Genomic DNA, 26,896 nt, shown 5'->3' with positions numbered 1-26,896 from the left:
AAATGTACAATTAGTATTTATTTATGTTTCTTTTGTGCAAGAGTATTACAGAAAGTAACAATTTGTCATTGTCTTCTTAACAGTCACAGTCAGTGGATTCAACGAGGCTAATCAAACAAACACTCACGCACAGTCGCACACACACCTCTAAAGCAAACTTCCCTCACATCAAAGCAAATATTTCATATACAACCCACATGGAGAGCATATTGTTACGAGAGGAAAACTTTCACTCATATTTCATACTACATAAAGGTCACTATGAAAACAGATAGAAATAGCAAGTTAAAAGTTACATATAAAAAGCTAACATTTTGGTGTGGAATACTGTAAAAAAAATGTAAAGATGAGTTAGGACACTATTTATTCAAATGCATCTCTAAAAAAACCCATTTATGCAACATTACTAATTACCAACTGATAAAACAAATGTGAAAAATATGCATAAAAAAGCAATACTGACAGACTGATGAATTCCTTTCTGCTCAGTGCTGAAAAACATTAGTCAGGACAGAGAATGAGCCTTTCCAAACAAACTGATGATGAGACTTTTATACATTTATTATCTAATCCAATCTGCTTATACAATTAAACTAAGTCCCTATTCTCAAATGACATATGCAGCATGCTCTGATTTACAAGATAAATTGTTATTAATGACAGTTTTACCATTGGTAAGGTCTATATAAACTTATATATCCACTATTCCCAGTGAAGTGACTTTGTCATGGTGTTCTAATAGTGAAAACTGAACTGAAACTTGATGGGATTGAACTACATTCCCATCAAAACTGTCCATTATACAAGACAGAAGAGAAAAAAATCTTACACATATTCAAACACACTTGTGAAACCTGTGTTCAGACTTGCTTGGCACGATTCAGATGCACTGATCGCTTTTGTCTTATGTTAGAGGATGGGTTCAGCAGAGTGACTTAGGCCGCACTTTTGGGAAAAGCTGCATGTGAGAGAACAAGAAAGGACAAAATTACATTAATTTAAAGATTGAGTAAAAATGATTGGAATGTATGAAAGACAAAAAAAACTTGACCAGACAAACAGCATTTTAAACATTGCAGTGGAAGACACCAGCGCATATTTTGTGTTTTAATTTCTTCTATAAACAATGTAGAAAGACTTTTATTTAGAAAAATGTCATACTGTACTAGTTTAAACTGGCTTTTGGAACATGGTATCTGGTTTGTTACTAGTCCAAGGTGGTCTACTAGCTTTAAAGGTGCAGTAAGTGATTTATGAGAAAAAAAGTTGATATTTGAGATCAACCCAAACAAACACACCCCTCCCTTCATTGCTCCGCCCCCAAAATGCACCAACACACAATGCATAGTAGATGACTCTTTATCATAGCTGAAGCCAAGCAAAATAATGCTTTGTGAAGAATAATGCGAAGATAACAAAAGACAAGGAGGAACAAAAAATGAACAGAATACACAAGAGTACATACAATAAGAGTTGTTAGTTGTCTCCAGCAGCTCTAGACAAATGATGATACTCAAAACTGTCCTGTTACTATAGATAACATTACAAAAACAGCTTCGGTTCTGTAAAACATAGCAAAACCAACGTTACTTATGTTTGGAGCAGAAACAAAAAACGTTTATAATATTAACGCAGGTCCTAAAGCTCTTGCCTGATCATAACCCTTCTTTTTCTAGTGATATTCCTCTGACCTTTTCTCTTTTGTAATGTCTCTCAGCCATCTCTCTTTCTACAGTCTTTCTTCAAATCTCCCTCCTGCTCACTCACTCTCTCTCCTCCCCCACCATGAGTGGACACGCCCCCTACTGCTGATTGGCTCACTCTCTCCCCTCCCCCATCATGAGTGGACACACCCCCTACTGCTAATTGGCTCGCTCTCTCTCCTCCCCCACCATGAGTGGACACGCCCCTACTGCTGATTGGCTCACTCTCCTGCCCCATCATCAGTGGACATGCCTCCTACTGCTGATTGGCTACAAGTGTGTTGTGCTGCTCAGTCCGATCAACTTTCAACAGCGTTTCTCGGAAATCATTTACTGCACCTTTAAATTATTTTTTTGGACTTTTTGACACAAAGGCCATCCATTTTCCAACAAAATAATGGTACATGTACTTACTATAGTAACAGTAAATCATGCAACTAAACCAGACATAGCAAACCCTAAATCAAACCTTAAACATAACCCAACAGTAAGTACATGTAGTAAATTAATATTACTCAGTAACTGCAAAGTAATTACACTGTAACAACATCACCTTGAAATTAAAGTGTAAACAAAACGATTCAAAGCCCCCTCCCCCATATTCTTATTGTCTAAAATATTTTTATGCAATACGTTTTTATTACCAGAAACTGGGATTTATTACATTAAATTAATTAACCACATTTTAATTTTGTGATTCCAGAAGATAAAGGTTTCTGATTCACTGTTCTTTAAAAAAAAAAAAAAGAATACACATCATGATTGTTTCAGCATTTTAATTAAGTTAAATTTAAATTAAGTTATACTATATATATATATATATATATATATATATATATATATATATATATATATATATATATAATTAAATATTTGAAGTCATCAAGTGTCTCCCTTTGCCAGGCCCCCTGAGTGGGCCTCAATCCCCCAGTTGAGAACTGTGTATTAGACCATTATTTTTCGTGTAAATGAGCTCTTCTTACCCCAAAGTAGTTGTTTGGTACGAAGCCCTCTCTGCCACACAGTGAAGCCCACCACCAGTCCACGCCCTCAGGCTTCTGCAGGATGGTCACCATGTCTCCCTCTCTGAAGCTCAGTTCATCAGGAGCCTGCGCAGGATATCCCCATAGAGCGTACACCACCCCACTGTTCTCTACGCCCATCGCTTCCTCCACACCTAAACAAAAACACACACGTGAAACTGAGCGTAATGGTGACTGCAGCAAATTACACTGTTGCATGCATGACTGTGCTCAAACTATTGTTGGTGAGTTAATAAGGGTGGATTGCATGTCATCTTCACCCTACAGTTTATGAATTGCCTGACTTGTTCTGACCGTTGTTTCCAACCCATATGAGCGGATGACACTATTAACTCAGGAATGCACAACTTATTGTGACATGCTAAATTTAATGCTGGGAGTTAACACACATGTAGGCGTTACGCCTATAAAAACTTGTGTTGCGCCATTTAGTTTACCTCTGTACACAAGTAATGTCTGTTAAGGTTTTCTTCGCATGACACCATCCTCACCTCTCAGGAAGCCCTCACATTCCTCGAAGCCCGGGGCGTACGGGTCACACTTCTGTGACGCTGTGGCCCCATCGCTGTCTGTTACGGCCATCACTGCCGCTCCGTTACGAACCAGAAACTCGCACATTTTACGCTCATTACAGGATGCAGCACAGTGCAAAGGCGTCCTGCCGATGAGATGAGAGTGAATATATAGTGTAGATGCATATGCAAACACATAGGCACATATATATACTAGGGCTGACTTCTAATAGTCGAGGATTCGACGATTCGATTCGGAGAGGTCTGATTCGACTATGAACCTCATAGTCGAATACATGGGCGTCAGTTTGGTTTGAAATGTGCTGGGGACAGAGACGCATTCGCATTTTCAGAAGGGCTGGGTACCATTTTTATTTTATTTTTTCGCTTTCGCGCAGGTCATGTTTTGAAAGACGATGTCCTGTAGCTTACTAATGTAAATAAATAAAAATGTATTCAAAAACCTGCTTCACGTTTTCAGCAGGGCTGCGGAGCGGCTGTGAGTTGACTCCACGGTTCTCATGTGCGTTAAAAAGCTTTACGTGGTTTAATGTACCTAAACAATGATTACCAAATTCCCCTCTCATGTTGCTCCTCATAACCACTTAAAATGGTAAAAAAAAAATCGAATCCAGAGTCCAATTATTATGGACGTTAACAGATATTAAGCGTTTCTGCTTCACATTTTCAGCAGGGCTGCGGAGCGGCTGTGAGTTGACTCCACGCGGTTCTCATGGGCGTGAAAAAGCTTTACATGGTTTAATGTACCTAAACAACCATCACCAAATTTCTCTCTCATATTGCTCCTCATGTTTATGAAATGTTATGATATATGTGTGATATATATGTTTTTTAGCTCTTTTGTTTGAAATGGAAAAAATCTAGCTGCTGTCTAAAAAAAAAAAAAAAAAAAAAAAAAAAGGTTCGACTATCAGTCGACTACGGCAAAATCTAACGAATCAGATTCGACTATGAAAATCCTTAGTCGAAAACAGCCCTAATATATACACTTGTTAAACTGATCACTCACCATCCGTGACTGTCCGGAGCGCTAACGTTCGCCCCTATCCGCACCAGGAACTCCACCACTTGTGAGTGTCCACCGCAGATGGCATTGTGAAGGGCTGTGATGCCTTCATCATTCGACTGGCTTGGGTCACTCATCTATACAGGGACACACAAGTGCACTCGTTATTTACAAGCAAGACACTTGAATACTTGAACATTTTATTCAGATTCTATTTTGTATTTTGATTTTGAGTATTATTTTAAAGTATTTTTATTTATGCAAAATCATTACATATATTTATAACATGTTTAATATAATTTGTATCTTTGAAAAGTAAAGTCACTGTAATTGCATTGAGTTTTTGTTCAGATTTTAGTGCACATTTACAGTAATTCCTTTACATTTATTTTTCCACGTCCAGTTTTAATTTTTAATTTGTGCAAATAATTACAAATATTTACATTCACACTTAATTAAATGCATTAACTCTTTCCAGCTGGCATAAAAAAAATAAAAATAAAAAATAAAATCGCCAGCCACCACCAGCATTTTTAATAAATTTTCACAATTTCATGGCCCCCAGAATATTTTGTTGTATGAATATCTGAACAAGCAATATATCAAAAGAAAGAACACAGCGTGTTTTATCCTAGCTTCATGCATTATTTGATCAACACTTGAATGTGGGTACGTTTTATAAAAAACAAAAAGCTGAAAAAAACATATAACATATAACAGTGAAAACATGGAAAGCCAATGGCGTCAATGGTGGGGAAAGAGTTAAATACAATCCATCTCAAGACTAGGGCTGTCACAATATCATACTTTCACTACATGATTATCATGGCCAAAATCAATATTCTTTTGTGTCTGTTTTATGACGGGTGGAAACCAGAGTTAAGGTGCAATATGTGACCCTGGATCACAAAACCAGTCACGAGTCGCACGGGTATATTTGTGGCAATAGCCAACACTACATTGTAAGGGTCAAAATGATCGATTTTTCTTTTATGCCAATGATCATTAGGATATTAAGTACAGATCATGATCCATGAAGATATTTTGTAAATTTCCTACCGTAAATATATAAAACATTTATTTTTGTGAGTGAATGCAGCACAATCGCGAACATAAATGCACAACTTTAAAGGAGATTTTCTAAATGTTCAGATTTTTTTGCACCCTCAGATTCCAGATTTTCTAATAGTCATATCTCGACCAAATATTGCCATATTCTAACAAACCACACATCAATGGAAAGCTTATTTAATCAGCTTTGGTGCTGGATTATTTACGATATTGTTACGTGTAATATTTTCACAATATCAATATTTAATTTTTTTAATATTACCGTTATCGCCAATAACGGTATATTACGACACCCATACTCAAGAAGACCCTGTGTTCTGATCTATTCAGTTGTGCGCTGTCTGTTTTTTGCCATTTATTGGTGATATATATATATATATATATATAGTTGCCAGCCCCTGTAAGCAACCATCCTGCAAGGTACCAGCCGAATCCCAAAGCAGTGACACGTACCTCCTGTGCAGCCCTCTGTACAGTTTCCAACTCTCCTACTAAGGACCCATCCAACATCAGAACCAGTGGGCTCAAGTGAGCTCTACGGATGGAGGATTTATTGGCTTTGCTGCCCTTCCGTAAGATAGAGTGAACACCCTGTAAGAGCAGATTAAAATCAAATATCCTCTTAACTGTCATTGGTGTCCACTGTTACTGAGCAATATGTAATCTGTCTGCCTCTCACCTTCTGTTCAGGAGAGACCTGTATCTCTGTGATTGGCATTGGATTTATTGTCACAGCAGATTTGGGACTCTCTTCTCCATCTGAGGAGCTGGCGCTTTCAGCAACTGGCTCTTCCTTGATGCGGATGGTCTTCCTGCGAAACAGTTTATTCATCATCATCTTGTAAGCGTTGGGCTGGGAAATGGGCAGGTTATACTGGGGCTGAGGAACTTCGGCTGAGCCGCGTCTCTTCAGGGCCCTGGGGAACTCGGCCCGAATGCGCATCACTTCGTCTAGGTCCGTGTCCAGCTCTGACTGAGGAGCCACGACGGGCTGAAGACGTGTGGGACTGAGAGGACGAGGGGGCATCTCTAAATCCTCCACTTTAGGCTCTCCGTCTGGTTTTTTACTTGTGTCTTGTTTCTCAAGCTCAGCATCAACATCTCCAGGGTGAAGTACTGTTTATAAGAAACCAACGAACAAAAAAAAAAATAGCATTTTAAATTGCAAATAAACGTGTCCATAATAAATTTCAAATCCATTTCAAACTTTTCCAGACTGAAATTTCCAAACATCTCTGTAGATTTTTCAGACCATATTTAACATAAATGGTTCATACAGCATTATTTTCACCATTATATTTGGTATATAGTACAGGCATCTGTAAATATTCTCTGGGTTTTTTCATTGATCACCAAAAAATTGCAATGAAAACACCCTGCTCGTATGAAACATTCTTTTAAGTCTTAATTTTATATTTTAGAAAACTGAAAAGGGGCAATAGTCTGGAAACACAAATATTTTTTTGTGGACTAGTTTCCAGGTCTGGATCATGGTCTTGATAAGAATGGAAAAAGAAAATAAATAAAAATTCTATACTTTTCTTTACTTTTCTAAACTGTGTTGGAACCCTGAATAATAATAATAATAATAATAATAATAATAATAATAATAATAATAACAATATTTAAAAATGCAGCAGCATGTGCCAAGTTAAAATGTAATCTTTGTCTTAATGGTTTTAAAATAAATTCTTCAATTTAATGACTAAATTTAATAACATCACATGACTACAAATGTCATGTTATATTACCATGAAGTTAAAAGTAATAACACATTTTCTTGAATACACACATAAAAACACAATTCAATTCAATCAGTATTTTCAAAGGAAAACTGAATAGATATTTCAAGGAAAAAGTTTTTTCTATTCACAACTCAATTTACAAATATCAACTTTTTGGGAAGTTGCACAACATTACATTTTAAAACTAATCTTGCCTTGGTCATGCAATGGTCAAATCATCTGCTTTTGTAATAGACTGCAGGGGGTCTACTTTATGATATCACTTCCTGTTTTATTTTATTTTTTATGATGGTTGAACCATAAGATTTTGATTTAGCAGACAGTTTTTCTGTCATAATACATATTAAAATATACACTGTTTATACTGTATGTATGTATATATATATATATATATATATATATATATATATATATATATATATATATATATACATACATACAGTATAAACAGTGTATATTTTAATATGCGGGGGAAATAAGTATTGAACACATCACCATTTGTCTCAGTAAATATATTTCCTAGATGTTGATAACAACCCAAGTAAGCCATACATACAAAGAAACCAAAACAAATAAGTTCAGATATTAAGTTATGTGTAATAATGTGAAATGACACAGGGAAAAAGTATTGAACACATGAAGAAAGGGAGGCGCAAAAAGGCATGGAAAGCCAAGACAACTGCTGAAAACTTACAGTAATTAAAAAGCAATCCAGCCCCCTGTCAGTGGAAATTAATAACAGCTGGTTCAGTCCCAAATGATGGCCTACAAAAAGGTCTCATTGCCAAGGTGTCACACAAGACACATCTCATGATGGGTAAAAGCGAAGAGCTGTCTCAAGACCTTCACAACCTAATTGTTCCAACACATAATGATGGCATTGGTTATAGGCGCCATTCTAAGCTTCTGAATGGTCCAGTGAGCACTTTTGGGGCCATAATACGGAAGTGGAAATAATTTCACTATAAATTTGCTTCGACCAGGTGCTCCTCGCAAGATTTCTGATAGAGGAGTGAAAAGAATAATCAGAAGAGTTTTACACATAACTTAATATCTGAACTTATTTGTTTTGGTTTCTTTGTATGTATGGATTCCTTGGGTTGTTATCAACATCTGGTGAAAATTTCATGCCAATAGCACCTTTGGAAATATATTTACTGAGACAAATGGTGACGTGTTCAATACTTATTTCCCCCGCTGTGTATATATATATATATATATATATATATATATATATGCAGAGTTCAGATGCAAAAGCCTCTAAGTGCCATCAGAAATTTTCTTTTTTATCAAGCTCATATATTTAAGTTCAATAATTTGACTTAAATGGCAAAGAAAATTACCTATTAATTGCCATTTAAGTGAAATAACTGAACTTAAATATACGAGCTTGATAAAAATGATCATTCTAGAAGAAAATTTCAGATGGCACTTAGAGGCTTTTGCATCTCAACTCTTCATATATATATATGTATAATTAAACATTAATATTACAATATTAATAATCATAATAATAAAAATAAATAATAATAAAACACTCTGCTAAACTACATATGAGATTTTTTTCAAGAATCAATTTTAAACATTGTTTTAATTTTTAATTGACTTCATGCCTTCAAAAACAAAAATCAATCAAAATCAAAATTTATTTTATTTTAATTCAGAAATGAAAAACATGCTCATGAAAGGTTTATTCAAGTCACTGTATGCATGAACTGTGTTTTTGAATAAATGAATAGTGTGTGTTACATCATTGAGTGCTCGTTGGTCCACTGGTACCTTCTCTATAGTAGAGAGCCTGTCTCTGAGCTTGCTGAGGTTGAGGCGTCTGGATTTGCCGCTGGTATTCCCGGGGCAGGGGAGGGTGTTGCTGGGGCTCTCCCATTGGGCCAGGGGTGTATCTGATGGAGCCAGGGTTTTGGATCCTCATGATGAAGGAAAGCGGGATGGGCCTGTGCTGACGGACTTCAGAGCTTGGAGGGGGAACGGGGATACGGGAAATGATTTGCTGAGAGCTGTAAGCTGAGCTGGGATTTGAGGGGAGTTCAGGCGGCACTGAGATCCGAGTGTTTCTCGGGAGCGAGCTGTGAAATGATGGGAGAGAAAGGGGAGCGGTATCCTGAAGACAGAGAAGAAAATGTAAATAAGAGAACATAGAACGCATTGTTTTTTTCTTCACATTCATAGTCAGTTACACTGTAGTATTATTATTATTATGTTGTTGTTTTACACTCTTTTATTTGTATATTTGTTTCTGTAGGCAAATGCTTTGGCAATACAAATTTAAAATACTTGTCATGCGAATAAGAGCACACTATAAATGTGGAAATTGTTTTAATTCACAGCACAAAAGACAGTAATGACAGGAGCTTGTAAGAAAATGAGATGACAGTGGTTGCCTGTTTCATGGGAATTGTCTACACTTGTTTCTTATACCTGGATATCCTAAGGCATAATTACATATAAACTTTTTTTTCATTGGTTGTTATAGTATTAAGTTACAGTTTGGTTGTTAACCTTTTGCCAACCATAAAAAAGCATTATGTGGGAGAGAAAAAGAGAAAAAGTCAACGGGTTTCAGTTGATCCAGATAATCCAGATTATTTGACATTTACACAATAACTGGCACCAACAACCACTTTCGCACACACGCCAAAGTTTGCACACCTTCTTTGTGGAAGAAGGTGCATCCAGGTTCGATTCTTTCCAGTTGCTGTTGGGTACAGCTGGTCTGATCCACTCATTCTCTACAACAGAGGAAAACACATGATTAATGAAGAATTAAAGGAACACGCCGACTTTTTGGGACTTTAGCTTATTCAGCGTATCCCCCAGAGTTAGATAAGTCCATACATACCCTTCTCATCTCAATGTGTGCCGTAACTCTGTCTGACGCACCCGCCGCTAGCCTAGCTTAGCACAAAGACTGGAGGTAAACGGCTCCAGCTAGCATACCGCTCCCAATAAGTGACAAAATAACGCCTACATTTTCCTATTTACATGTTGTGATTTGTACAGTCACAGCGTGTACAAATAACAAGGTCACATGAGACACAGCCATCTTCTAACCGTATATATACTGGGAGCTATATTCTCAGAAGGCGAAGCACTGCTAATTCTGCGGAGTGAATTAACCAATAAAAAGGCTTTTCTTTGTCATAATATATCTTGGATTTTAAAACTTTAAAGATTGTGTAGAGGACTATATTTATTGTATAATATTATTAATATTGTAAACTTTTAGAGCAATTAAAGTCATAAATTATTTGTATACCATGAATGGTCAAATGTGTTTGTTACATAGAAGCAATATTATGTGACTGTGGAATTGATATAGATTAAGTTATTTAGATTTTCTTCACATTTTAAATTATTTTCTTTTTTAGTCGTCACTTAACATTTATGTCAAATTAATAAAAAAAAAATATTAAGAATTGTCTCATGTAGCAGTTAATGTAAAGTCTGATATAGTTTAATAAAATTGTTAAATATAATTTTTTATTTTCTGAAATAAGTACAAAACAGGCACTAAATTTCAATGAAAACATCTGAATGAACAAAAACAGGTCTTTGATTATTAATTTCTGTTAATTGTTGCACAATGTTGCCTCTGGGTTTACAACTGAGCAATGCAATTTTATGAAAGAAAAGTGAGTCATTGTGCATTTACATTACTTTTATATTCTGTGTAAACTGTGCAACAGAACTTACTATCATAGGTGTGGTGAGGCTTTCTCTCGTATGCATCCAGGTCTGTCTCGTTCCAGGGGTTCTTCTGCCTCTGCATTCCCTCTTCTGAAAGGAGATGGAAGAAAGAACCGATGAGGGAACAAACGATAAACCAAAAAAGCAAACACCAATCACCAAACTTTACCACCAATCAAAGACCTTTGGTGCCCACTGAACTTTTCAGTAAAGAACTTTTCAGTAAACATTTCAGAGCGTGAAGAAAAATCGAAAGAACCTTTTTCCACTATAAAGAACCTTTTATGCGCAATTGAAAGGATCTATAGATGTTAAAGATTCTTTATGGGAATAAAGAACCTTTATTTTTAACCCTTTGATGCACAAGCAATGCAAACCTCTTCTAATGCACAACATGGGTCTAAAATGACCTGTATTCATTTCCTATGTTATTTAATGCATGGTTGGGTGTTTCACCCCCCACATTTTTTTTCATCTTTTGAAAATAATTAATTTTTTAATGTACATTTTTTTTTTAAAAACTTGCGTATTTTGTTTATGTAGAGAAATTCTAAATAAAGTGAGAAAAAAATATTAAGCAGCACAACTGTTTTCAACACTGATTATGATAAGAAATTTTTCTTGAGCAGCAAATCAGCATATCAGAATGATTTCTGAAGGATCATGTGACACTGAAGACTGGAGTGATGATGCTGAAAATAGTAAATTACATTTGACTGTATATGAAAACAGAAAACAATTACTTAAAATTTTAATGATATTGAAACTATATGTGAACAATATTGCTGTTTTAACTCAAAAAAATCTTACCGACCCAAACTTTTAAACAGTAGTGTGTATGTGTGTCTATAAAGCATATACAGTGTGTATATATATATATATATATATATATATTATTGAGTCATGATTATTCTGCAATAGTGAAGATTGCCCAACCTACTAAAGCATTGGCATAGATCAGGACTTGCGAGGACTTGCTAAAATGACCTGTATAAATTTCCTGTTATTTAATGCATGGTTGGGTGTTTTTTTCCCCCGCATGTTTTTCATCTTTTGAAATTAATTTATTTTTTAAGTGTTTATTTACATGCATTTAATACACTCAAAATCCCAAATACCTGGTCTGAATGACTGGAAGTTGCGTGGTAGCGTGCTGGCTGACGGTTGACTAAAAGGCTGAGGGGAAGGAGCGCGATCCAGCCTTGGTGACCTGTTCATCGAAGAAATGGGGCTCGATGAGGGCTGAAGCAAGCCGCGAGACGTTCTACTGTCGTATGTGGGGCTGGATAAGGGCGACAGTTCCACATAGCTCAGCGATCCTCTCATGCTTTGTTCTTGAGACCTCTGCGGCATTCGTCGCAATGTATTTGGAGACATATTAGAGGGTATCTTTTGGTCGACGGGATATCGTGAATCTGATATGTCTTTACGTGTCATGAAAGGGGAGCGCTGCTGGGTTAAAGGACTGGGAGATGAAGGCCTGAACTTCATGCTGTCTAGGCCAGGTGATGGAGATCGAATTGTGAGGGCAGGAGGAAAGTCCAGGTTGGATTCGCTCCTTTTGATGGTGGAGTCTGAGCTCTGGGAAACAGGGATGCTTGTCTTGATGTTCTCAGATCCTTTCTTGTTTGCGCTTTGCAAACCGCTGTTGCCATTGCTGCTGGCCTGGGGTTTGGGGCTGGAACTCTGCAATTAAAACATCCAGAAAAACATCATTCTGTTGGATTCAAATACACAAGAACAATAATAAGCCGCATATGCATCATCTCAAACTGTGGAATGTAGATAGTAACTCAATAAAGCTCTGGGATGACCATGGGAGTCTTTTTCGCAAATAAAAAGCCTTTATTATTTCATGGCTACACACAATATTGGATATTATGTTTAAAAATCCAAAAAAGTCTCTTTATTTGTAGAGAGAAACTATTAAGTTTTTTTCAGCTAGGATGGATTGAATTATATTATATAAAGATAATAATGATAATTATGATTAGGTTGCTGTTTAAAAAACACACAAGAAATTAATTCAGCATTAATAATAATGAGACATTTTCTTGAGCATCAAATCAGCATATTAGAATGATTTCTGAAGAATCACATGAAACTGAAGACTGGAGTAATGATGCTGAACATTCAAAATTTTAAATAGAATATCACAATATTGCTGTTTTTATTGTATTTTTAGCAAATAAATGCAGTCTTGGAGAGCATAAGATATATAAATATAAGTATTTTACTTTTCCCAACCCTAGATGTAACTGGTTGCTATTGTTTGTATTATATTTTGCAGTTGTTTTGCAGGTCATTTAAATAGTTATGACCTGCAAATATATCTTTCTATAAGTAAAAAGATGTAGTCCATATTGTCTAGGCCTACTGATTAACATGCATGCATCATGATTATATTATCACTGCAGGACATTGTTGTCACTGCTTGAAATGTCAACTACCAAAATAAGATAGAAAGCCGGCTTGACAATAGTAAAGCAGCTCAGTCTCGAGTCAGTTCTGTACCCGTGCAGTCGTGGGTTGTGCAACAGGAGTGGCTTCTGACAAGAGAGAGCTGAACTCCCGTGACAGCTCGTCCGCTGTGGCCAAAGATGCGCTCAGTTCATCGTTGATGGACTGAACTACAACACACACACACAAACATTGAGTAAATATACAGTAATGAGCATAAGTGGTTAGACAAAGGACAGGAAACATGATATAACAAGCCGTTCCAGAACTATGTACAGTAGCAACTTATTTGCCATTTTGTAGGCGCTCACAGAGGACTGAAAAATGTTAGCGTGCTTAGACATGCAACCATTTTATTATAACTGCTGCATCGTAACCTGTCCCACATTGCCTGTACATAGGAATGAAGCATAACTGCTGGTGTACTGCAATACTCACACATCAAGTTGCTGCCATAGCTGCCCTGGGAGTTCATGGTGTTTGTGTTTCTGTAGACGTGACCTCCAATTCATTCAACACACCGCCTGAGTGCAGAAAAGAAGATCAGATCAGTCTTTCATTGACCATCATTATCTATCTAACATCCGATCTTTAGGATTGCAAGATTTCTGAGCTTTCATTGACTCAAAACGGAAATATTCTAAATCAGTTGTTCTCTATTCTATTATCTATTTATTTGATGCTAAAGCACTTTTTATTTTATTTTGTTCTGACAGTAAACACTTCTTTACCTTTACATTTACCAGATGTGCACTGTTTTCGCCGTGATGGTTTTGAATTGCTTGAAATATGATTGGAATCACTTCGAAAAAGGAAAATACAGTTAAGTGCAAGATGTGCAGCGCAAGTCTGTCATATAGACTACATTCTTTTAATGGTGAGGCTTTTGTTTTTGTTATCAGGCTCTCAAAAATAATAAAAAAATTCGGATTTAGATTTATCGGCCAATATATCGGTTATCGGCTTTCAAATATAAAGAATTATCGGTATCGGCCAAAATCGGTGCATCCGTACTTTCCTTCTAGTCCTTCCTCCTTTATGTTTAACCACATAAACAGCCTAAACTACCAGTAGGTAACTACAAGCCATCTTTTCAACATAACATCTTTTAAGCAGTCCTACAGTGTTACAAATTCATTTTTAATAGTTAAAATATAGTCATATCATCAGAAAAAGGGTGCAGTAACTAGAATTAGAAGAGACTAGATCCTTCAAAAGCGTGGGGTCAGTACGATCTTTTTCATCAAGTCTGCATTAAATTGATCAAAAGTGACAGAAATTACTTTTACATTGTAAAAACAGATTTATATTTCAAATAAATCCTGTTGTTTTGAACTTTCTATCAAATCAAAAAATGTAGGCCTGTATCACGGTTTCACAAAAATATTAAGCATTTTTATTCTGTCCTGAGATGGAATTCTTATACTTACTATAAATACATAAATGTGATATTTCAATGGTATCTGTAATTGTGTGATGAAGAAAAAAAGAAAAGAAAAAAAAACTTATTTTTTTATGTGGAGAAAATCTAAATAAAGTGAGAAAAAAGAAAATGAACTGTTTTCAACACTAATTATGATAAGAAATGTTTCTTGAGCAGCAAATCAGCATATCAGAATGATTTCTGAAGGATCATGTGACACTGAAGACTGGAGTAATGATGCTGAAAATAGTAAATTACATTTGACTATATGAAAAGAGAAAACAATTACTTTAAATTTTAATGATATTGAAACATTGAAATGTGAACAATATTGCTGTTTTAACTGTAGTTTTGATCAAATAAATGCAGCCTTTGTGAGCAAAAAATCTTACCGACTCAAACTTTTAAACAGTAGTGTGTATGTGTGTCTATAAAGCATATACAGTATCTATATAGAGGTGGGCGGATCGATCCTAAAATATCGATACTTCGATACTGACATGGTATCGAAAAGGATCGATCCTCACATAAAAATATCGATCCAAATGTGTGTTTTTTTTACCAGTAATTTTTATTAATTTAGCACGCAATTCAGTGCATAAAATAAGCTTCTAAGTGGAAAAATAAGCGAATGTTAGCGGATAATTGTGTAGGATAGAACTTTTTCTCCTAGTCATCTGGATGCAAGACGAAACCAATCAATCACAGAGAGTGTTCGATGCTGGTGCTTCACTGAGCTTACTGCACGTTTGGGAAACGAAGCCTTGCTTAGATGACAGAGAAACAATCGGGAGTTATTTTGCAATAAACAAAGCAAAAGTGTACATAACGGTTCAAAATGTTGAGGACAGTAAGATTTTTTTTAAATGAAATTAATATTTTTATTCAACAAGGATCGATGCATTAAATTGATCAAAAGTGACAGTCAAGGGTTTTTTACTGTTAAAAATATCTACTTCATATAAATGCTGTTCTTTCAACTTGGTTCATCAAATAATTCTGCATCATGGTTTCCACAAAAAAATATGAAACTGTTTTCAACATTGATAATAAGAAATGTTTTCTGAGCTGTAAATCAGCATATTAAAATTAATTATCATCATAACTGGAGTAGCCTATGCCGAAAATTACGCTTTGATCAATTGAATAAATTACAGTTTAGTATGACATAGAAAACAGATAGCCTATGTTAAATTGTAATATTACAGTTTTTACTGTATTTTTGATCAAATAAATGCAGAAGAGAATTAAAAATCTTACAGACCCCAAACTTTTGAACAGTAGGCTATAGTGTACAATAGTACTTTTACTATAATTAGGGTAGTTTTGTAAAAGTCACTGACTAATAATTACAGGCGAGTTGAGAGCACAAATCACAAAATATTTAGTAGTCATGAAAACGTTTTCAGATTTAGCATATTCACCTCATAAATCATGACACACTGCTCTAGCACAGGAAAGTGCATACAAGTTCAAGTGCATGTTTTTAAAATTAAAAAGTATTGGTATTTGTATCGGTATCGATATCGGCGATACTGGCCTTGTATTTACTTGGTATCGGATCGATACCAAAATTTGGAGTATCGCCCACCTCTTATATAAATTATTGAGTCATGATTATTCCGCAATAGTGAAGACTGCCCAACCTATTAAAGCATTGGCATAGATCAGGACTTGCGAGACTTTCTAACTTATTCCAACAGTCAAACTATGCCTTCAGAGAAACGCCCTGTCCCAACATCTGTTCCTGCAACCCCTTCTTTACACTATAATTAACTGTTAGTGAATCAAGAGCAAGTGACACTATGACTTTCACATGCTGATGTGTCTAAATACTTACCCAACATGTGTCAGAACAAATAGACATGTGGGCTGTGCATAGAGACAGATTTTATGCACATCTGAAAATTTTGTTAGACTTTCACCCTCTGTAAGTAAAAAATAAATAAATAATTATAATAATTATACAAAAAACTGTATTAGTAGTTTGCCTGTTCTTTGTGCAGTTTTCAATATTGGAAGAAGTTTGTGGACATTGCTCATTATACAAAGTTAAAACATACAGCATGCAAATATTGTCCTTTGTGAAACAGTGACTTATGAATATATTTGGTGAACTTTTAGTGGGGTTGTATTAGTGACACTTTCATTCTTCATGGTGTAATAATCTGTGTGTACATGTGCTTTTCGTGCTCTCTTGCCAAACAGCAGTGTGACTGATCTACAGAGCATTGCCCGGGTCACCTAAACAAATGCACTTCTAAATGCACTTACTAAAATAAAGTGACAAGATTTCTGAAATGTTACTTGAGCGGTCGACATACCATTTAAATTTTCAATCTAAATTATTTATAAGTTACAAAACATGGTTTTATTTTGACCATGGGGAATGTAATAGGGTGGGTCATAGAATTGCTTTTTTTTTTTTTTTTTTTTTTTACAGAATTTCAGATCTATCTTTATTCAAAAATACATTAAAAATGCAATTTACACATACAAAAACTTGAATACACTTCTAATATGATGATGTTGTATAGTATATTTTTATTAGACATTTAAGATATGTTTGTAGAATAGCCTGCACAATTATATAAATGAAAACATCTGTTTACTATTTTAGTATATTTTATTCATCTATTATTTTAAAAATGTAATGTATTCCAGTGATCAAAGCTGAATGTTCAGCATCATGACTCCAGTCTTCAGTGTCACATGATCCTTCAGAAATCATTCTAATATGATGATTTGCTGCTTAAGAAACATGTGAAAGCATTTATTATTCTTAATAATTGTATTATTTGTCATATAAATCTTTTGTAAGAGTCATGTAAACGTTTTTACTGTAACTTCTGATCTATTTAATGCACCCTGACTGAATAAAAGTTTAAAAAGGATAAATAATAATAATAATATCTTACTGACCCCAAATTTTGAATGGCAGTTTCTCATCCTTTTTATAAAAAAAAAAAAAACTGTGCAATAAGTGATGGATGATATAATGAGTTATTTTTACACATGTCAAACACATTAGGTGTTTCTTCACTTTGCATGTTTGTTCTGAATGCACGACAAAAAAAACACAAAAAAAAACAGGAAAAACACAATAGTTTTCTCTATGTATTCTCACACACTCCCTTTTTCTTCCTCATCTGATTTTAATCCCTGATCTCCACCTCTCATTGCACTGCTCCACAGTCGTTTGCCAATACGGCGAGCCTGGAATGTGGAGTTGAGAGTGACACAGGTTAATAATAACTCTCGTGCTGCGCTGATAAGGCGACCTAACCCATTTTCTGAGCCTGGGGAGGAAACCATGACTAAAAGTTTAAAACAGCAGTGCTTTTCACTGATGAATCAGGGTGTGGTGACAGAAACCATCAGCTCATGCTCTCTCTTTCTCAATCGGTTGTTACACTTGTCCTTTACCCTGATTTGCATGATATGAATTTCAAACTAATCATTTATTTGCATCTTGTAAATCTCAGCCTCTGTCTTATGATATAAACAGGCTTTAATTTATTATTCATGTGGCGCTGCAAAAACTGATCAATAACAATCGATAATGAAAATAACTGACAGATTAGTGAAGATAATATTATAATATTGAAGATAATTTGATTATCAGTTAATTGCTGTGCACTGTGCATGGAAAACATCCACCAGATTATTGAATGTGTTCTCCCTCTATCAGTTAACATTTAGTTAGTGCTTGTTTTTGTTGATTATTCTTTTTTAATTTTTAAAGCTGTAATTCATGTTAAAATAGAGACAATGCCTTTAAAATCATATTTTTGAAGGCAGATTAGTGTCATCCGTTGGGAGTAAAAAAAAGAAAAACATCTGTAATGCCATGGTGTAACCACTAGGTTTCTTACTTTTTTAGGTTGTGGATTAGTAAATATATATATATATATATATTAGGGCTGACTTCTAATAGTCGAGGATTCGACGATTCGATTCGGAGAGGTCTGATTCGACTATGAACCTCATAGTCGAATACATGGGCGTCAGTTTGGTTTGAAATGTGCTGGGGACAGAGACGCATTCGCATTTTCAGAAGGGCTGGGTACCATTTTTATTTTATTTTTTCGCTTTCGCGCAGGTCATGTTTTGAAAGACGATGTCCTGTAGCTTACTAATGTAAATAAATAAAAATGTATTCAAAAATCTGCTTCACATTTTCAGCAGGGCTGCGGAGCGGCTGTGAGTTGACTCCACACGGTTCTCATGTGCGTTAAAAAGCTTTACCTAAACAATGATTACCAAATTCCCCTCTCATGTTGCTCCTCATAACCACTTAAAATGGTAAAAAAAATCGAACCCAGAGTCCAATTATTATGGACGTTAACTGATATTAAGCGTTTCTGCTTCACATTTTCAGCAGGGCTGCGGAGCGGCTGTGAGTTGACTCCACACGGTTCTCATGTGCGTTAAAAAGCTGACTCCACACGGTTCTCATGTGCGTTAAAAAGCTGACTCCACACGGTTCTCATGTGCGTTAAAAAGCTTTACGTTGTTTAATGTACCTAAACAACGATTACCAAATTTCCCTCTCATATTGCTCCTCATAACCACTGAAAATGGTCAAAAAATCGAACCCAGAGTCCAATTATTATGGACGTTATCTGATATTAAGCGTTTCTGCTTCACATTTTCAGCAGGGCAGCGGAGCGGCTGTGAGTTGACTCCACGCGTTTCTCATGGGCGTGAAAAAGCTTTACGTGGTTTAATGTACCTAAACAACCATCACCAAATTTCTCTCTCATATTGCTCCTCATGTTTATGAAATGTTATGATATGTGATATATAGCCTATGTGTTTTTTAGCTCTTTTGTTTGAAATGGAAAAAATCTAGCTGCTATCTAAAAAAAAAAGGTTCGACTATCAGTCGACTACGGCAAAATCTAACGAATCAGATTCGACTATGAAAATCCTTAGTCGAAAACAGCCCTAATATATATATATTTAGACATTCTCAAAATATTTTTTTTTTGTAAAGGTTTAGATATTTTCTGTTTGAAATGTTGATTTGAAGTGTCAGGTTTTCCATAAGTTTTACTACAGTCAAACCTGAACACAGAGGAAGACATTTTCTTACATATATTATCAAAATTCAATAAAAATATAACAAATTGAAAAGGAAATCTTTATCAAAGCTTAGACAACCTCATTACAAACTCTTATTTGAGTTTTCTGGCTCAATTTTGCCATATTGATACAGCCACACCATTTCATTTGTGTGTGCATAATAGTGTGTGTGTGTATGTGTGTCTGTTTTGTACTCTCAATGTTTCAGAGTGTAAACCCTTCCTTGTTGTCGGTTTTGTACTGCATTGTTGCTGAATTATTTATTTTATTTCACGCATTTGCAATGCAGTGTTACAGTCAAACCTGTGTTTTGTGTTACAGTCAAACCAGTTCATATTTGGGAGTGAGTGTGTGTGTGTGTGTGTGTGTGTGTGTGTGTGTGTGTGTGTGGTGGTGGTGGTGGTGGTGGTGGGGGGGGGGGGGGGGGTGCGCACTCTCGATCTTTTAGAGTGTAACCCCTTTACTGTTATGAGCTTTTTTCTGTATCGTTACTGATTTGTAGATTTTACCCCCAAAAAATTCCTCTTTGTTCATATTTTTTGTATTTCGCATTAATTTCCTATGTTGGTCATTTCTGACCGCGAACAACACGAGTGTGATTTTTTTTTAACGACCATTTTTAGAATTTTTAGAATCAAGTCCATTTTGTGGTCACATAGCGACAGCCACAAAAGTCACAGAATGTCATATCATTATAATGAAATACTATAGCATTTTTTTTAAAATGACCAAACAACCCCAGAGGGTATGGTAAGCAATGGGGGTGTCGCAAGATCTTGCGATATTAAAATGTGATGAGAGATTTCTTATAGAGGTAAAAAGCTGTCTCGTGATATCACCATGACAGAGCGTGAGGGTGAGATTAGCACAGAATATGCCACCACTATGTCGCCTCCACTGTCGTTTTGCTTTTTTATAGAAATAAAAACCATTCAAGTCAGTTGGATAACGATCACAACGAACGTCTGCTCTGCTGCAGAGTCACACACAGTGTAGGAATCACAGTTCACTGATCATGTGACGAGAATAAGGCGAGACCTGATGTGACCGACAAGACGATGGCAGGGGATTCAAACCTAAGTTAGGCTGGGCTGTGTTGTAACTACCTCTTAACGCTGGTCTCTGTTTGCACTTTGAATATGGTTGCACTTACTGTTTGCACTTAAAAAAAAAGTGTTTTTTATTTTGGTTATTTATACTGTTTTTATTTCTGTTCGATTTGTTGAAAGGAGTTCAAACAGGAGGTTACAGCCTCAATCAGAACAGAAGCTCATAATTCACGTACAGTAAGGTAAGGTGTATATTGTTGTCTTTCAATGCATATGATAATTCATACTCAGAAAGTACAACTGAATGACATTCATTACAAGATGATTAGTTAAAAAAAAAAACATTTCAAAATGCACCTGCAGACTATTTTTTCAGTCAGGATTTTTAAAAATATTATGCAAATATCTCGTCTCGTTCTCATGAACCCAATCTCGTGTCTCGTCTTGTTCCTGAGAAGTGTCTTGTAAGAGCCTACATCAATACATTCACATTTGTTTTTATAGCCTTCAAATTGCACATAGTTTGGAGGACACCATTGGGCAGGATGTGGAATAACATTTTTGTAAATTATTAAATTTTAAAATAAATTTTATGTTAATAATTTTTTATTAACGCTTTCAAATAATATTATCATTGTTTAATAAAAAAAATTGGCATACCAATTATTCAACAAAATAACCAAAAGATTAATTGATTATCAAAATAATCTTTCGATGCAGATTTATTTTAGGCAGGGTTAATTTGAAAAGTGTTTATATGTAAAGTTTCATCTTGTAGGTGAATCATTACAAAAACCAATGAATAATAAATAAAGGTCAATCACTATCTACAGACAAGACAACAAATAGTACATTTTGTACCAGCCTAAGCAGCATTTAGATCCCCACAGTTCTCCAGATGGTTAATTAAAGGCATAGTTTACCCAGCAATGACGATTTGGTCATCACTTACTCACCCTCGTGTCATTCCAAACCTGACTCACTTCTGTAGAAAACAAAATATACTTTGAAAGATTTGTTTTGTCATGGTCAATGAAGTTCAGTAATTTTATACCCAATAGACTTCTTTTGTCTCAGACAGAAAAAGTCATACCGATTTGGAGTGACATAAGTGTGAACTATCCCTATAATCCCTATAATTATAAGTGCGCATTCATGACAGGTCTCAGACGTGACGCTACCTCATGGCACTGAAACAACCAGTTTCAAGAGTGTTTCATAGTCTAACTGATAAGAACAAACTAACCATGCATTCAAACAGCATATAATAGGTTTGGAATTCATGAAGGACCTTGCCAAAAAGGTGTAATGATTTATTACCAGCTGAGATGCATGCTCAGAAAAAGGTAAAAAAGGAAAAAACACTTTTGTACCTTTTAGGTACACTTTAGTTTTAATATGTAGCGTAATATATGCACCCTTTAGGTACAAGTGTAGCTTTTGAAAAGGTATCACCTCAGTGACAGCTTTTGTACCTTTTTGTCTGAGAGTGTACTAGGAGGTGCATCAGATAAACAATACAAATCAATTACACAAATATGCAATGACTGCAAAATGGCCATGTACAAAAGCTCCGAACTCTGCTCTCACAATGAAAGGAATGAATCTTGAGGCTTGGGATTTTATTTCACAACCTTGAAAAGTCTTCCTCTGAAGGGGAGTGGAGCAACCTTTACCATGACATGGACCATTGACTGGATACAAAAGATCAAAATCTTATGAACCCCCTCGCATTGTCACATTATGGGCTTTCGCACCAGGTAGTGCTAGGAACTCAGTTATATGAGCTAGCCACCAGAGTGGTCCCCCGAGAACTTAATGTCCCCCTAGAGCCATTTTCCTTTGCATTTGCACCGCCAGCAACTCTGAAGTGACGTAATCCGGGTGACAATGACCGCATTAAACACCTGGAGGATGCTGTGATCCGAGCTGTGTTTTTGTTGTGTGTTCGGCCATTCAACGTACATCTGCGTCACTGGTAGTTCCTTTTGTGCTGGGTTAGACCCTACTCTGAAGTAGGAGCAAATATAGTCCCCTAAAAGGCGAACCTATAACTAGGGGTGCAACGGATCGCAGTTGATCCGTGGTCCATACGGACCAGGCCCCACGGTTCGGCACGCATGTGATTCGCGGATTAATCGCTAAATTTAACCATCATAGAGTGAAAGTTTAGCATTTGCACGTGGCTTCTCTTGATTATTCACACAATCAAGCCTTTTTAAAACATTCAAGCGCAAGAAGAGGCGAAAGAGAACTCGATCACGTGTATCAGATGGCGTGCAAATTACGCATTGATTCCTCTTTCATGTCTCTTTGCACTTGAACAGACTCGTACACACAAAATTATGTTAAAATGCCTGTCTCTGCAAGTATTCTCAGAAATACAGTTGGTTTATGCCTTAAGTGCACGTAAACACACTCAAAAAATTAATTTTTGCCTCTTGTTAAATTTAATGAATTAAAATAAGCTAAAGTAACAAGATTGTTTAATATTTTGTCACAACTTAATTTAATTGTGTTCAATAAACCTAATATATTTAAAATTGAAGTTTACTTAATTAATTTGTGTGAAACTATATGAATCATTGGGCACTAACTGGGCAGTGGATCTGTAGTTCCCAGCATGCTTTGCAAGGGACTGCATTAGGAGGGTAAATTTAGGGATTCAAGTGTTATTTTATTTTTTCTGTAAATGGAAAGATGTTGTTAGTTAATGTTAGTGTTTAATATTCAGTTATTTTAGAAACTTAGAGGACTTTCTGTAATGTTTTTGAATTTTGTGGTTACCATTATGCAGAAGAGTGGCGATTGTGTTTAGTTTAGGGCTGTGGGCGCTCAGTAATACACTATACATGAATTTAACCTCTTCTGCAGACCTGCATAAGTAATATTCAATAACACTCTGTAAAAAGTGGTTTTAATTCAATTGAACACTAGTAGCTTCTATCATTGGAAATAACTGTAGAGTCAAATTAGCTCAAATTATAATGTTGGCGATTAAGGCAGGGCAAAAACTTTATCTAGCAGGAATGACTCGTTCATACAACAAGATTACAATAAATAATTTCAAACAAATTAGATTTTCTTGGAAAAATGTAATTCATTTTAGTAGAAAAGTTTTCCTTAATTTAATCAAGTTCGTTCAACAGCTTATTTCAGTTGAGAAAGAAATCGGATGTGTATCATTATATTGTATCTGTTGATAAGGTCTTAAAGTGACAGCAGCCTATTAATATCTGCTGTTCTCTATATGTTATTAATGTTAATCTAACAACAAAACACATCTTTAACAATGATTAATCTATATCTAATGTATACAGTGGACACTATAGTGTTATTTTACATTTAATGATTTCATTTCTGTACCTGAATACTGTTAGACCATATTTTACTTGTAACTTTGTTATATTGTATTTATGATCTACGCTTGTAATTTGTGTATTTATTAATGACTGTTCACTTGTCTATAATAATGTTTAATAATTAAAAGCTTGATTTTTGATGTGGTTTTGAAGTGAGCTTTAAATTGTTAATGAAAAGCAAAGTTACCCCCCTTTATTTTTTTTGCTGATCCGAAAAATTAACCCACAAGAAAATATTTAAAAAATGTCTCAATGTTTTATTCATAAAATGATCGCTGACTGCTCTTCAAAATGTTCGACAGAAGAACGCAAGTCATGCAGATTTGGAATAGCATGAGGGTGAGTAAATTATGCAAATTTGAGTTTTGGGTGTGAAAGAAAACTATAATACTGAAATAGAAATACAAAAACACAAAGACAGATGCAAAAACACACAGATCAGTCAGGTCTCCTGCCACTGCTGAACTTAGAAATCAAGACATTTGATCATATTTGGCTTAAAGTTTTGGGTTGACACACAAGAACAAGGAGTGTCAGGTAAAATTTCAGACAATGACGGCCACTGGAGAACATTCTGACTAAACCCTGTTAGTCATGCTGATCTCATGGGGTGCGTTTAATACAGCTCACACTCTTTCTGACCAACGATGCTAGACACTACTGCTTTTCTAAGGGATGTTTGTTTATGTGCAGCCTGTGTAGAGAGGAATCTGAAGAGTCTCAAATAACATTTGCCTCTGGAATCTCTCAAGTCTTCGGAATTACAAGCTTAACATTCCTCGTGAATCACACAAGATATATCCAACATCCACCCCGACTGCATCCGACCTTTACAACATTAACCGCAGTGCCCACAAGGACAGGCTGGCATGTGATTGAACAAACATGCAAATTTAACAGATAATAAAGTGCAAAAGGGAGCCACAAAAAACAAGTTGTAGCAGGACAGGATCGGACAGATATGCAGTTCAGCTGGTTCCGACAGCTTTTAGTCTGATGGTAAATCAGGCCTGAATGCTGAAATTGGACTTAATCCCAACACCTTACAAAAATAACATGAAGGTTAAAGGCTAAAAAACACACAGTGTTGATCAAAAGATGTGGCGTGTTTAAGCCCGTAAAGCCTGACATATGAAATAATAGACAGAAACATCTCTGAAATGGAAGATTGTTGAACCTATTAAGGAAAATCTTTTTAAAAACGTTTGCATGTATGTTTTAGGTTTTGTACCATATCAGGCTTTTATAGCCCATATAGTGAGAATATGCATGGAGGAGGAAATAATAAAACACCAGAATTTAAGAATTAATCTTTATAACATTATAGCAGACAACTTACATAAAATGCATAATATCAGTTGTCACTCTATATCTCCCAATAATGAGTTAAATGGATAGTTCAGACATTTTTTTTTATTCTGTCATCATTTGTTCACCCTCATGTTGTTCCAAACCTGCATGAGTTTCTTTATTCTGTTGAACACAAAGAAAGATATTTTAAAGAATGGCTTTCATTAACTGTCTTTAAAATCTCTTCTTTTGTGTTCAACATAAGAAAGAAACTCATGCAGGTTTGGAACAGCCCGAGGGTGAGAAAGTGATGACAAAATGTCTATTTTAAGAAAAAAGATTAAAATCTCTTTAAGACAATATTTAAATTCTTATTTTTATAGTCAAAGCGCTGTAATTGTATTGTATTTATATATTGCAATGCAATACAATTCTGCTTGAGATGGACAAATAAACGTTCCTCAAAAGCCTGTTGTATACGTACGTTTGAACATGATGTGTCTAAAAAAATGATGCATGGATTATAAAGTGTCCATCTTGAAATATTACTGACAATTTAAATTTAATCTTAAAACATGGTGGAATTTATATGCTAAAAGCATTTTACTTGCTAGAAGATTGTGTACAAGTTTTTCAGCAAAGACCTTTGATCATTTTGATAATTTAGAGACCTTCATATATCAAATATGATACAGACTTTATAGGGTTAACAGGTTTAGTCTTCATGTGTCCCGACAAGAAATGCTAACGAACATCTGTAACACGAAGCAACTCTCATTTTGACAGGCCTCTTTCATTTTCTGAATCTGAACAACACAAAGTAGCTACTACAAAACTACATTGTTACTTAATAAATAAGAGCTCTAGCAAACTTTTGGTGAATTCAAAGACTTCATTCAGGCTGAATGATGAATAATATATTGTTGAGAGTGAGTGCACAGCTCAATGAGAACTGACTTCAAAAGATTTTTCCAAGACATCTGATTCCCATTAAAGCTTCTCTGACTCCTCCTTCTACATTCTCTAACACAAAGGCGACTTAAAAAAAACTTTCGAAACAGTAGATATATTTTAAAATATATAATACGAAAAAAAGGTTCATTAAAAAGGCCTGGCATAACGGACACGACCGAGTCTACTGTATAATCCACATCGCCTTCTCAAAGACAAGTAAAAGTACTGAACTCTCAGTCAAAAGCACAATAACATAAATATTCCTTTACCTTGAATAGCTGTAACAGTTGTGAGGTTGTCGTGCTGTGTAAAGTCCTAGAACTTATTCCCGCTGAGCATGGATGTGTTACATGACTAGCTGGAAAACATTGCAATGGTGAACTTGTTTAACTCTTGCCTGTGAAGTTCAGAGATATTCGGTCCAGCCCACTTGCTTCTGAAACCCGACCCAGGTGTTTCACAGC

General features: G+C 35.5%; 1 protein-coding gene across 1 annotated transcript; it reads right to left on the bottom strand.

Annotated features, from left to right (window-relative positions):
• Positions 1-26,833, bottom strand: ppp1r13l (protein phosphatase 1, regulatory subunit 13 like). Its single transcript, XM_081372012.1, has 13 exons — positions 26,702-26,833; positions 13,705-13,790; positions 13,321-13,436; positions 11,925-12,492; positions 10,813-10,896; positions 9,769-9,848; positions 8,881-9,220; positions 6,036-6,472; positions 5,810-5,947; positions 4,289-4,422; positions 3,238-3,404; positions 2,687-2,880; positions 1-958 (listed from the first exon to the last, which is right to left on the bottom strand). The coding sequence occupies exons 2-13, from the start codon at positions 13,739-13,741 to the stop codon at positions 923-925; spliced, it is 2,331 nt and encodes a 776-aa protein (XP_081228138.1). The 5' UTR covers positions 13,742-13,790; positions 26,702-26,833; the 3' UTR covers positions 1-922.
• Positions 26,834-26,896: the final 63 nt, after the last annotated feature.

The sequence above is a fragment of the Scardinius erythrophthalmus genome (genome assembly GCF_964197995.2).
Source record: "Scardinius erythrophthalmus genome assembly, chromosome: 8".
NCBI classification, from domain to species: domain Eukaryota; kingdom Metazoa; phylum Chordata; class Actinopteri; order Cypriniformes; family Leuciscidae; genus Scardinius; species Scardinius erythrophthalmus.
The sequence above is the reverse complement of the archived record's forward strand: the minus strand, read 5'-3'. Positions and strand labels throughout refer to the sequence as shown.